The 13579-nt window shown below is 47.0% G+C and overlaps 1 protein-coding gene across 1 annotated transcript; it reads left to right on the top strand.

Moving 5' to 3' along the window:
* The first annotated feature begins 2517 nt into the window (after positions 1–2517).
* On the top strand, positions 2518–6427 carry LOC134729819 (PRAME family member 15-like). The gene is made up of 3 exons (XM_063601873.1): positions 2518–2869; positions 3534–4115; positions 5866–6427. The coding sequence occupies exons 1-3, from the start codon at positions 2577–2579 to the stop codon at positions 6425–6427; spliced, it is 1437 nt and encodes a 478-aa protein (XP_063457943.1). The 5' UTR covers positions 2518–2576.
* The last annotated feature ends 7152 nt before the right edge of the window (positions 6428–13579 follow it).

The raw sequence follows: 13579 nt of genomic DNA, 5'->3' as shown, positions 1-13579 counted from the left end.
CAGTGACTCACGCCTTTAACCCCAACACTTTTGGAGGTCAAAGTGGGAGGATCATTTCAGCCCAGGGGTTTGAGACCAACCTGGGCAACATGACAAAAACCCTCCTCTACACAACGTTTTTTTTTTTTTTTGACGGTGGGGATGGAGTCTCACTGTGTTGCCCAGACTGGAGTACAGTGGCACGATCTCAACTCACTGCAACGTTTACTTCCCGGGTTCAAGCAATTCTCATGCATCAGTCTCCATTCTCAGAAGCTGGTGTCACAGACATCTGAAACCATGCCTGGCTAAGTTTTGTATTTTTAGTAGAGGTGGGGTTTCACCAAGCTGGCCAGGTTGGTCTCAAACACCTGACCTCAAGTGATCCACCTGCCTTGGCCTCCCAAAGTGCTGGGATTACAGCTGTGAGTCACTGGTGCTTGGCCTCTACTTTTTTTTTTAATTAGCCGAGCATGGTGACATGCATCTGTAGTCCCAGCTATTTGGGTGGCTGGTGTGGGAGAATCACTTGAGCCCAGAAGATTGAGGCCGCAGTGAGCCATGCTCACACCACTGCTGTACTCCAGCCTGGGCAAAAGAGAGAGACCCTGTCCAAACAACAAAAACAAAATCAATCAAAAAGGATCTTTGACCTTAATTTTAAACCAATCACATCCTCTTTCACCCAAATGGAGACATGGCAGTGGGGGTGCATGCCTGTAATCCCAGCTACGTGGAAGGCTGAAGCATGAGAATTGCTTGAATCTCAGAGGTGGAGGTTACAGTGAGCTGAGATGGCACCGCTGTACTCCAGCCTGGGCGACAAAGTGAGACTTAGCTTCACCCACACCAAAAAATATTAGATGATACCACCCAGGTGATCATTAGATACATGAAGATTTCTACTGTGTTTTCTTAGGGACTGTCATCTCTGTCTTTGAAAACTGTTTTAACTCTGAAATATTTTGATAAATTTGACGTGGTCAAGGATCCCTCAACAAAGATACTTTCAAGTTTTTTCTTTCTGTCTAATATCAGGAAGAGATTCAACCCTTCCCTATCTCACACTCAGGACTGTGAAGGACACATATTAGTAAAACTCCACGTTTGTGGAGGGAATCAGTGAATGAGTCCTGGACTTTCACCCTATCCCTAAATCTTTCATTTTGATGTATCAATATCTAATTGGGTCAGTTAATCTTTAAGAAAGCCAAAAATCCAATCAGGATTAACTGGGTAGAGATTAAGAAGTCTAGTCAAATGTAGCTCTCTCTGTCTCTCTGTTCAATCTAGCCTATTTCCCAGGCTGGAGTGGAGTGGTATAATGTCAGCTCACTGCAACTTCTGCCTCTTGGGTTCAAGCGATCCTCCAACCTCAGCCTCCCTAGTAGCTTGGACTACAGGTGCAAACCACTGCACGTGGCTAATTTTTGCTGTCTTAGTAGAGGCAGGGTTTTACCATGTTGGCCAGGCTCATCTTGAACTCCTGATCTCAGATGATCCACCTGCCTTGGCCTCACAAAATGCTCAGATTACAGGTGTGAGTCACTGCACCCTGCCAAAGTGGTTCAGTTTGAATATGTGTAAGAGGTGTGCATTGGAAACGTCTATCTTGCAAGTGATGCATAACAGTGTCACATAGCTTTCAAAGCTTCTCACTGAAATTTTCAATAATAAGGCTGGGGAGGAGGCTCACACCTATAATCCCAGTATGTTGGGAGGCCAAGGGGGGTGGATTGCTTGAGACTAGGAGTTCAAGAGCAGCTTGGACAACATAGCGAAATCCACTGTCTTTACAAAAAGTCAAAAAATAAAAGATGAGCTGGGTGTGGTGATGCATAACTGTGGTCCCAGCTACTTAGGAGGCTTTGGGGGAAGAATCCTTTGAGCTTGGAGGTCAAGGCTGCACTGAGCTATGATCCCACCACTACACTCCAGGCTGGGTGACAGAGCAAGACCCTGTCAGAAAGAGAGTGAGAGAGGGAGAGAGAGAAAGAGAGAGAATGAGAGAAGGGAGGCAGGGAAAGAAGACAAGAAAGAAAGAAGGGAGAGAGAGTGGGAAAGAAAGAAGAAGGAAGGGAGAGAGGGAAAGAAGGAAAGAAGAAAGAGAGAGAAAGAGAAAGCAAGCTTAAATAATGAAAAGAAAACAAATAGAACCAATTCTAGGGATGCTCCATGAATGTCCCCAACAAGCTTATTTGTAGGAACTGAAAATGTGGGCATGTAGGCTTGTGACACTCCCATTCCCATTGTTTTAGAACCTTGAGTAATTAGTAATTTCCCCCAATGGTAGGAGGGGTTCGCTTTCATGTTCCTCCACACTCACTAGTCACTGGATGGAACACTGGATAGAAAGGAAGGGCTAGTGGTGGCCCTGCTTCCTCACTGCTTCGGAGACGCTCATGCTGATGCAGCAGAAACAGAATGCTGGCTTAATGGCCACTGAGTACAGAGTAGAATTGGAGTAAACTGAGGGCTCTTTCACCATTGCCAGAGCAGTGACTTTTGCCATAGGAGAAGATGAGATTGCATGGGCTTGTCCTGAGAGTGATGCCTTTTCTCTGGGTTTGTCCTCTGGAAGTTTTCCCTGCAGATTCATGAAGATGAGCATCCGGACTCCACCCAGACTCCTGGAGCTTGCGGGGCGGAGCCTGCTGAAGGACCAAGCCTTGGCCATCTCCACCCTGGAGGAGCTGCCCATGGAACTTTTCCCCCCACTGTTCATGGAGGCCTTCAGCAGGAGACGCTGTGAGGCCCTGAAGCTGATGGTGCTGGCCTGGCCTTTCCGCCGCCTCCCTCTGAGGCCTCTGATAAAGATGCCTTGTCTGGAGGCATTCCAAGCTGTGCTGGATGGGTTTGATGCACTGCTTACCCAAGGGGTTCATCCCAGGTGAGGTGGCCCAGGTGGGCTGGTGGGGAGGTCCCAGGTGTCCAACAGAAGGAACAGCTGGGTCATGAGAAGTGAGGAGGCCCAAGGGGGGATGGTGGTGGTGAGGAAGCTGAGAGGACTTGGTCATTCACCAACTCCTCAGGGAAAGCACTGCTCACCATGCAAGGTCCATGGAGGTAACAGGAACCTCTCCTCTAATGGCACTGAAAGGCACCATGAAAAGTGAGAACTGGGCCAGGCACGGTGGCTCACAATGTAATCCCAGGAGATTGGGAGGCTGAGGTCAAGAGTTGGAGGCCAGCCTGTCCAACATGGCAAACCCCAACTCTACTAAAAATACTAAAATTAGCTGGGCATGGTGGTGGGTTCCTGTAATCCCAGCTACTTGTGAGGTTGAGGCAGGAGAATCATTTGAACCCGGGAAGCAGAGGTTGCAGTGAGGTGACCTCACACCACTGCACTCCAGCCTGGGCGACAGAGGGAGACTTGGTCTCAAAAAAAAAAAAAAATGTGGAAGTGGGCAGGATCCAAGGGGAAAACAGGGTGAAGAAAAGTCAGAGAGAGGGACAACAAGCAGGGAGGGGAGGAGCTGCTATCCAGGATGTGGAGTTTAAGTTCAGAAATGAGTTCTGAAGTTCTCAGTCTCACCTCTATTTTCCCACAGGAGATGGAAACTTCAAGTGCTGGATTTACAGGATGTCTGTGAGAACTTCTGGATGGTTTGGTCTGAAGCTATGGCCCATGGGTGCTTCCTCAATGCCAAGAGGAACAAAAAAACAGTGCAGGACTGTCCAAGGATGAGAGGACAGCAGCCCTTGACTGTGTTCGTAGAACTTTGGCTCAAGAACAGGACTCTGGATGAATACCTCACCTACCTCCTTCTATGGGTCAAGCAGAGGAAAGATTTACTACACCTGTGCTGTAAGAAGCTGAAAATTTTGGGAATGCCCTTCCACAATATCAGAAGCATCCTGAAAATGGTGAACCTAGACTGTATCCAGGAGGTGGAAGTGAATTGCAAGTGGATACTGCCCATCCTGACACAGTTTACCCCATACCTGGGCCACATGAGGAATCTTCAGAAGCTCGTTCTCTCCCACATGGATGTCTCTCGCTACGTTTCCCCAGAGCAGAAGAAGGAGATTGTTACCCAGTTCACCACTCAGTTCCTCAAGCTGCGCTGCCTCCAAAAGCTTTATATGAACTCTGTTTCTTTCCTCGAAGGCCACCTGGACCAGCTGCTCAGGTGAGGGAGGGTGATGAGCTTTCTCTGCAGACCACAGCAGAGCCTGTTACACTAAACACTAGTGGGCCTCTACTGTGAGCCAGCCTATGAGGATGAAACAGTGAAGGGGACACTAGAATGTCTATGCATTGTCCTGTTGGCGGCCCTGTCCTGAAATGGGTATCACGCAACCCTCCCAATAGAGGCAGAGGGATCAGCTAGGGGAGATGCTATAGAGAGGCTGCCATGCTAGGAAGCTAGCTACTGGGGGTTTCAGATCTAGTGAGGGTGCCTTTCTGAATTCTTCCTGAGGACGTGTGTCTAAGTTAAGATGATGAAAAATAGGCCAGGGGCGGTGGCTCATGCCTGTAATCCTAGCACTTTGGGAGTCTGAGGCAAGAGGATAGCTTGAGCCTAGGAGTTTAAGACCAGTCTGGGTAACATCCCAAGACCCCTGTCAGAAATGAATAAATAAAAGTAAAAACAAACAAGATAACTTTTTTTTTCTGAGATGGATTTTCACTTTGATTGTCCAGGCTAGAGTGCAGTTGTGACATCTCAGCTCACAGCAACTTCTGCCTCCCAGGTTCAGGCGATTCTCCTGCCTCAGCTTCCTGAGTACCTGGGATTACAGGCATGGGCCACCACACCTGGCTAATTTTTATATTTTAAGTAGAGACAGGGTTTCACCATGTTGGCCAGGTTATTCTCCAACTCCTGACTTCAGGTGATTCACCCACCTTGGACTCCCAAAGTGCTGGGATTATAGGCGAGAGCTACCATGCCCAGCCAACAAGATAATTTTTAAGAAGATGATGTGAAGTAGGGAAGTGAAGTGGGCACTGAAGAGGGGAATGCTCAGCAAACCTGCACATGTCAGAAAATCAGCTTTGTGCCCCACAGTTTGGTGAACATGAATGATCCCATCTCTAATTCCCTGTTGTCAAAGTTTCTTTTGAGCTCCAGGTAAATTAATTACCTAGGAAATGTATGATTCTGAAACAGAGGGTCAGGGAGCAGGCACAAAGAATGGTGAAAGTGATAGATGGTTTGCTGATGATACAGGCGTGTCAGGGACGCCTGCAGCCTGCCCACCCCAGCTGATGTTGCAGGATCCTGTCTGGGTTTGTCCTTTATGCCTGAATCTCCACTGGGCTCCTGTAGCCCAGAGATGTGGTTTTCTGCCTGACAGATGAGGAAAGGGAGCTTTAGGGATTCTGAGAACTTGATCCATTCCTATAAATGACGGTGAAATGACTCAGCCTCAAATGGAATTACTTTTTCTCTCTTTTTTTTTTTTAAATACAGAGTCTCGCTCTGTCACCCAGGCTGGAGTGTAGTGGCATGATCTCTGCTCACCGCAACCTACACCTCCTGGGTTCAAGCAATTATCCTGCCTCAGCTTCACAAGTAGCTGGAATTGCAGGCGCCTGCCACAACACCTGGCTAATTTTTGGATTTTTGGCGGAGAGGAGGTTTTGCCATGATCAGCAGGCTGGTCTCAAACTCCTGATCTCAAGGAATCCACCTGTCTCAGCCTCCCAAAGTTCTGGGATTACAGGTGTGAGTTACTGCGCCAGGCCTAAAGTGGAATTGACCTCAGTGGCAAAGGTCCTCATCACGCTGCTTCCTAAGTGTTGACCATCAGACAATCAGAATGACCCTGGGCTTGGGTAAAATGGTCTCCATCCATTACCTTGAAGTCATTCCCCACCACCCTCCACTCACCCCTATGATTCCCCAGAATTAACTTCTTGCTCTCTCTCCGCAGCTGTCTGAAGACCTCGTTAAAGATCCTCGCAATAACTAACTGTGCGCTTTTGGAATCAGACTTGAAGCATCTATCCCAGTGCCCGAGCATCAGTCAACTAAAGACCCTGGACCTGAATGGCATCAGACTGACCAATTACAGTCTTGTGCCTCTCCAAATTCTCCTAGAAAATGTTGCAGCCACCCTTGAGTACCTGGATTTAGATGACTGTGGCATCGTAGACTCCCAAGTCAACACCATCCTGCCTGCCTTGAGCCACTGCTTTGAGCTCAACACCTTCAGCTTCTGTGGAAATCCCATCTGCATGGCAACCCTGGAGAACCTGCTGAGCCACACAATCATACTCAGAAAGTTATGCCTGGAGCTGTATCCTGCCCCGCGGGAGAGTTATGATGCTGATGGTACTCTCTGCTGGAGCAGATTTGCCCAACTTAGGGCTGAGCTGATGAAGAGAGTGAGGGACTTAAGGCACCCCAAGAGGATCTTGTTCTGTACTGACTACTGCCCTGACTGTGGCGACAGGTCATTTTATGACCTGGAGGCAGATCAATGCTGCTGTTGAATGCCTGCCTATTTTGGTGGATATGTCAAACGCTTTCTTCTGGACACTTGGAAACTAAAACCTAGGTCTTAGGTACATCCTATAGGGAGCACAGAACCCATCGTTTCACACATGGGCTCTGAAAGTGGGAAAGGAAAGCTGATCAAGCAGGGGCCGGACTTGCGGGAAATGTTGCCATGGATTCGATGGGACTTTGGGGACCTGTGTCCTGTAGAGTCGAAAATGGGAATCTGAATGTCTAGAGTGGAGGCTTGAGAATACTTGAGGGAGTTACTCTTGCATGCATGGTTGTAAAGAAACAATCAGAAATAAAGGAAAACTGAGCAGAATCTGTCTGGTGCCCTCTATTATTAAGTAAACTGTTTTCCAGTTTAAGCCTCAGGAATCTTCAGTTATTGATGGAAAAAACAAAAGGCACTGACTGAGTTGTCCAATCAATAAGATGCAGCCCAAGAAAATCAAGGCATTGAAATGAAATTTGGTTATTGTAATCAGTTTCCTCCCATTCTTTTATTTGAGACAGAGTTTCACTCTTGTTGCCCAGCCTGGAGTTTAGAGTGCAATGGTGCCATCTCAGCTGACTGCAACCTCCACCTGGGGTTTAAATGATTCTCCTGCCTCAGCCTCCCAAGTAGCTGGGATTACAGGCATGCACCACCATGCCCAGCTAATTTGTGTATGTTTAGTAGCGACAGGGTTTCCTCACTATGTTGGTCAGGCTGGTCTCAAACTCCTGACTTTGGGTGATTCACGCAAGTAGGCCTACCAAAGTGCTGGGATTACAGGTGTGAGCCACTGTGTCAGGCTTTTTTGTTTTGTTTTGTTTTTTAGAGGTCTCCTGTCACTCAGGCTAGAGTGCGGTGGCACAATCATAGCTCACTGCAGCCTCAATTTCCTGGGTTCAAGTGATCCTCCCACCTCAGCCTCCTGAGGAGCTAGGACTACAGGCGTGTGAGCCACCACGCCTGTATGCTTGTTTTTTTAAGTGTTGACAAGGTCTCGCTGTCTTGCCCAGGCTGATCTGGAACTCCTGAGCTTGTGATTCTCCTGCCTTGGCCTCCCAAAATGCAGGGAGTATAGGCGTGGACCACCACGCTTGGCTTGGCCTCCTCCAGTTCTTCACTTCTTTAGATGTCTGTTAATTCCTTGTTAGTTTCTGTGGCTGTTCAGTAGGTTAATACACACTAGGTGGACACCAAGGGCCTGGAACGTTACTGGGCAAGAACAGTGAGCCAATCCACACGGAAAGCACCTTCTTCTCAGGGTCTTTCACCGCTAGCCAGATGCTGAGACCCTGCCCACTCCCTGTGAGTCTCCACATGCTTCCAGAAGCCTTAGTTGGTGGACGTCAGCTTCACTGCACAAGGAGCCACTCTCTTCTCGCTGCCCTGGAAGGGGATGTCCATATTGTGTATTAGCTGGAGCCTCTGGGCAGCACCAACCCTTGCTTGTTCCCCTGATGACTAGCAGCCCTTCTTGAATTAAACTGGTTGTAGCCAGTAAAGACAGCCACATTCCCTTTAAGTAAAATACTAAAACTATACAGGTATGTAACACTTTTTAAATATTTCCATCTGACATTTTAAAAAGTTACTTCTTATTAGGGAGCTAGGTCAGATCGATGAGAGATTTTCTCATAACAACTCCCCTCTCTCCCTATCAAGGAAGAGACTAGTGCAGGGTGTTCTGGAATCTCACATCATGAAAGGGTGGATAACAATCAAGTGCCTGTGGGTGATGAGTGACCTTCCCTGTGCTGAGGAAGCCTGCATAATGGGCACCCAAGTGAAGGATCCTGCTGAGGATTCAGGGGCTGGTATTGCTGTCAGGGATCTTAGCCAAGAGCCTCAGGTCCCTGTAAAATGAGGATGATGATGTCCAACAGCTTATAGGACCCTGGAAGGATCCAATGAGATGGTTCATGTTTAGGGCTTGGCATGGGGACTGGCATACAGTTAGATGAATACATCTTGTTCTTTTTTCTCTTCTCAGCAGAAGTCCCAGCAATTTTCATCTTTCAATCTCACCTCCTTTTCCTGATAACAGGGAGGCAACAAGAACCCAGGGCATGCAATGGGGCTCATCTTCTACCCTCTGCCACAACTTCATCATGACTCCCCCAAACAGCAGAGCCCCAGGAGCCAGCAGGGGGCAGGGTGGGCATTTCTGGACTGGATTCATTCCTAAGAAGAGTAAAATGTCCAATCCATAGGTCTCGGGTGCCATCTGCTGGTAGATCAGACCAGATGGTGTAATTTAATGTTGCAAGGATTATATTATACGGTATTTTTTAAAATTTACTATTATGAGCCAGGAGCGGTGGCTCATGTCTGTAATCCCAGCACTTTGGGAGGCTGAGGCTATTGTCATGGCCAGGCTTGGTGTCTCACACCTGTAATCCCAGCATTTTGGGAGGCTGAGGTGGGCAGATCGCTTCAGGTCAGGATTTTGAGACCAGGCTGGCCAACATGGTGAAACCCCGTCTCTACTCAAAATACAAAAAAATTGCTGGGCGTGGTGGCATTCGCCTGTAATCCCAGGTATTCAGGAGACTGAGGCAGGACAATCGCTTGAACCCGGGAGGCGAAGGTTGCAGTGAGCTGTGATCGCACCAGTGCACTCCAGCCTGGGCGACAGAGCAAGAAAAGAAAATTTACTATAATGTAAATACTAGTTGAGTATAAATATTTGTGTTGTAATTTACATATATGAAAGATATAAAACTTTTAAAGAATGCAATGTGATATTTTAAGAATGGTTAATGGCCAGGCGTGGTGACTCATGCCTGTAATCCCAGCACTTTGGCAGGCCGAGGCAGGCAGATCACGAGGTCAGGAATTTGAGACCAGCCTGGCCAATGTGGTAAAAACCCGTCTCTACTAAAAATACAAAAAATTAGCCTGGGGTGGTGACAGGCCCCTGTAATCCCAGATAGTCAGGAGGCTGAGGCAAGAGAATCTCTTGAACCCAGGAGCAAATGCTGTTGACCGTGTGTTGCATGGAAATGTTTGTCATGCGTATAGCCACTAAATTGCTAACTTGGGGACGTCAACATTAGCTCACTACCAATAATATAAATAAATTGGATTATGGAAAAAATTGCCTTTGTGATACCATATCCATGTGTGTCATGAGAGTCCAGCAATTGGGCCGGTGTGGTGGCTCACGTCTGTAATTCCAGCACTTTGGGAGACTGAGGTGCATGGATCACTTCAGGTCAGGAGTTCGAGACCAGTCTGGGCAGCATGGTGAAACTCTGTATCTATTAAAAACACAAAAATTCCCACCTATGAGTGAGAACATGTGGTGTTTGTTTTTTTGTCCTTGTGATAGGGTGGGAATTGAACAATGAGAACACATGGACACAGGAAGAGGAACATCACACACTGGGGCCTGTTGTGTGGGGAGTGGGGAGGGATAGCATTTGGAGAGATACCTAATGTTGAATGACAAGTTACTGGGTGCAGCACACCAACATGGCACATGTATACATGTGTAACTAACCTGCACGTTGTGCACATGTACCCTAAAACTTAAAGTATAATAAAAACAAATACAAAAATTAACTGGGCATGGTGGCAGGTATCATCCCAACTACTGGGGAGGCCGAGGGAGGAGAATTGCTTGAACCCAGGAGGTGGAGGTTACAGTGATCAAAGATCATGCCACTGCACTCCAGCCTGGGCAACAGAGCGAGATGCCATATCAAAAAAAAAAAAAAAAAAAAAAAGAGAGACAGAAAAGAAAACAAAACAAAAGAAAGTCCAGCATGGTAAAAGGTACATAGAGGTACATGTGGGTGAGCTTCCTCGTTTTTCATTCTTTTTCCCTTCTCTGGACAGAATTCTCAATGAAAAACATTCCAAAAACACAGAGCAAGTGTCTTCTATAATCTTCCCTTTTTTTGAGACTTCTCTTCACAGTGTATGTGCTAGTGTCTTCCAGACTTTTGTGTGACACGCTATACAGAACATCAGATCAAATGGGCACATCCCTAATACGTGGTTACTCGCCAGATCTGGACTCACTTTGCAGGGTGCTGGGACCTCTCCGAGAATCAAGCAGTAGCTCCAGGAGCCAGGGCTTTGGGTCTCTTCTGTGCATCTTAAGGAGTTTTATTGACTTTTCTCACCACGACCCCCTTCTCAATTACCAACTTCCAATCCAAAAATGACATCCAACTGGATCCTGAACTTCCACCCAGTTAACGGTGATTGAGTTTTCAACTTTCTTCTTATTAAGTGATTAAATTAGATATGGACTTATGAAAGTGAAAGAATTAATAACAGGGTGAAGGACTAAAACTCATTTATTCACTTATTCCATAAATATTGGTAAAGTTTTACTAATATGTGACCTTCATAGTGATACAGGGAAGGGTTTAATCTGTTTCAGACATTAGAAATACATATATATATATATGGTATCTTTATTGGAGAACCTTTGGCCACATCAAAAGTATCAAAACTTTTCAGAGTTAAAACAGCTTTAAGAAGACAGTGATGTCATCCCTAAAAACACAATAAAAATCTCAGTGTATCCACTGGTCACCTGGGTTTTGTGCTACCTAACATGGTAGATCATATGCCCATTCAGGTGGAAGACAGGAACTACTGAGGGTGTAATTTATCTCAAGGTTAAGGTCAAGGCATCACTGAAAGAAATCAGGCCTAAATTACAAAGTGAGGTTGGGGCTGGGCTGGACAGGACTGAGTGTTTTCATGGGACCCTAGGAGGGAACCAAGACAACATAAAACATGGCAGGTATTTTGTGGGCATCTAGACAAAAGGATTGAAAGACTTCCTTCTAGATTGAGTTTAAAAATTAAAAAAACCTAATTACAAAAGACATAATGCAGACTCGTAAAACATCACAGTGTCTTTGAGGGCAGAGAGGGCAGACACAGTCTTGACTCCTACTGGAAGGTGAAGCATCATTACTCACAAACAGGATGGGCTTCCCTCAGAATACCAGCTTGGGAAGAGTGAATCTGAGTGTGTGAGCTGGGGCAGAGCCCAGAGAGGAGCAGTGTGGTCAGACATAAGGAGGGAGACTTTTCAATCTGGAAGCATGAATGGTGCAAGCTGTGTATCTGAAGAATTTGGGAGAAAAATGAACCCCCTGGGGGAATCCTGCACCATCCTCAGGACCCCAGTGAGAATCCTGCAGTCTGGGGGGCCTTTCTACCATGTTCTGGTTGCCTGTGTTTCTGAAGGTGCTCCTCTGCTGTCCAGGTCAGAGTAGCTTTCAGAGCCCATCTGAAGGGACGGCCTGACTTCAATTCCACTCACAGAATTTCTACTGGGATTCCAAAGCTTCTCCAGGCTTTTGATGGGGGTCTCTAAAATATTTCTGAACTTCTGTTTTCCTCCCCCAGCCTGAGCTGTGAGAGAAGCTGAATCCTCTGCTTCCTGGAAATGTCAGCCGATCTCTCCTGCACCTGAGGAGTATGGCCACAAACAATGCTAAGAGACACTCTCCCTGGAATCAGCAGTGACTCATACATTCTCTCCAAATTCTACTGAGCTTTTTGGGTGCACATAGTAAGGCACAAAACAGGGAGCTCCTCAGCTGCTCTTCTGGACCTAAAGAGGCACCCAGGACCAATGGAGGGGAAGTTTGTCTGCCTTCCACAGGAAGAGCTGACTCCTCTGGTTTTCCTAGAAGTGCCAGGCTGTTGGCAGAGCCTGGAACAGGTCCCAGTGCAGGGGCCCATCCCTTCTAGGATCCCCTTGCCCAGCCTTATTGCTGACGAGGCTGCACCTGGAATGCAGTAAGTCTGTTTCTGAGTCAGGGCTTTCTTTGCCTGTGGTGTTTGCCCTCTCCATGTTTCTAACAGTAGAAATCACTGTTCAGGCCCTGCTGGACTTCTTTAGTCCTCAACAGGATCTCATTCCAGGTCGCATTTGTGACCGTCTTTTCCAAGATCAGGGGCTGCCCTCCTTTTTTCCCCAATAAAGATCTGAGGAGAAGCTCACTCTGAGAGCAGAGTGGATGCCTAAGAAGGTGCTTGTGGCAGCCTGGGGTGGGGGAGGTCTGGGAACAGAACAGGCTCCTCTAGAGGGATATGAAGCACTGCCAGGTCCTTTGAGTTTTAAGCTGTGGCTCGTAGTGTTCTGGCGAGCAGTTTTGTTAATTTAACTGTTGAAGTTTAGGGCTAAGCATAGTGGGGTATCTAATCCCAGTTTGGGTCTTAGCTATTGTGTGTTCAGATGCGTTAAAGCCACTTTCGTAGTTTATTTTGTATCAGCTGGAGTTTTTTACAACTCAGGTGAATTTTAGCTTTATTGAGGGGAATTGATCTAAAACACTCTTTACGCCGGTTTCTATTGACTTGGGTTAATCGTGTGACCGCGGTGGCTGGCACGAAATTGACCAACCCTGGAGTTAGTATAGCTTAGTTAAACTTTCGTTTATTGCTAAAGGTTTATCACTGCTGTCTCCCGTGGGGGTGTGGCTAGGCTAAGCGTTTTGAGCTGCATTGCTGCGTGCTTGATACTTGTTCCTTTTGATCGTGGTGATTTAGAGGGTGACTCACTGGGACGGGGATGCTTGCATGTGTAATCTTACTAAGAGCTAATAGAAAGGCTAGGACCAAACCTATTTGTTTATGGGGTGACATAAGCCCGTCGAAACATTTTCAGTGTATTGCTTTAAGGAGGTAAGCTACATAAACCGTGTGGGGTGTCTTTGGGGTTTGGTTGGTTCAGGGTATGGGGTTAGCAGCGGTGTATGTGCTGGGTGGGGTGGGTAGGGGGTTGCATTGATGGGGCTAGTAGAATGGGAGTTGAGGGGGAGGGCATGTTAGTTGAGGGGTGACTGTTAAAAATGCATACCGCCAAAAGATGAAATTTGAAGTCTGGTTAGGCTGATGTCAGGGTTCTTTGTTTTTGGGGTTTGGCAGAGATGTGTTTCAGTGCTGTAGCCAGAAGTGGGGGGGGGGGGGTTGCGGGAATTTTTTGTTATGATGTCGGTGTGGAAAGCAGTTATGTGGACATTTGCTGCTGTTATTATGTCTTACAAGCATTAATTAATTAACACGCTTTAATAGGTATGCTAAGCTGTAATATTGAACGTAGGTGCGATAAATAATGGGATGAGGCAGGAATCAAAGACAGATACTGCGACATAGGGTGCTCCGGGGCCAGCGT

This window comes from Pan paniscus, chromosome 1 (genome assembly GCF_029289425.2).
Source record: "Pan paniscus chromosome 1, NHGRI_mPanPan1-v2.0_pri, whole genome shotgun sequence".
NCBI lineage: Eukaryota > Metazoa > Chordata > Mammalia > Primates > Hominidae > Pan > Pan paniscus.
Note: the sequence above shows the minus strand (reverse complement) of the source record. Positions and strands in the feature narration are given on the sequence as shown.

Coding starts and splice junctions, on each gene's coding strand:
- LOC134729819 (XM_063601873.1), top strand. CDS start 2,577: ATGAAGATGAGCATCCGGACTCCACCCAGACTCCTGGAGCTTGCGGGG. Junction 2,870..3,533: donor ACCCAAGGGGTTCATCCCAG/GTGAGGTGGCCC, acceptor ATTTTCCCACAG/GAGATGGAAACTTCAAGTGC. Junction 4,116..5,865: donor CACCTGGACCAGCTGCTCAG/GTGAGGGAGGGT, acceptor CTCTCTCCGCAG/CTGTCTGAAGACCTCGTTAA.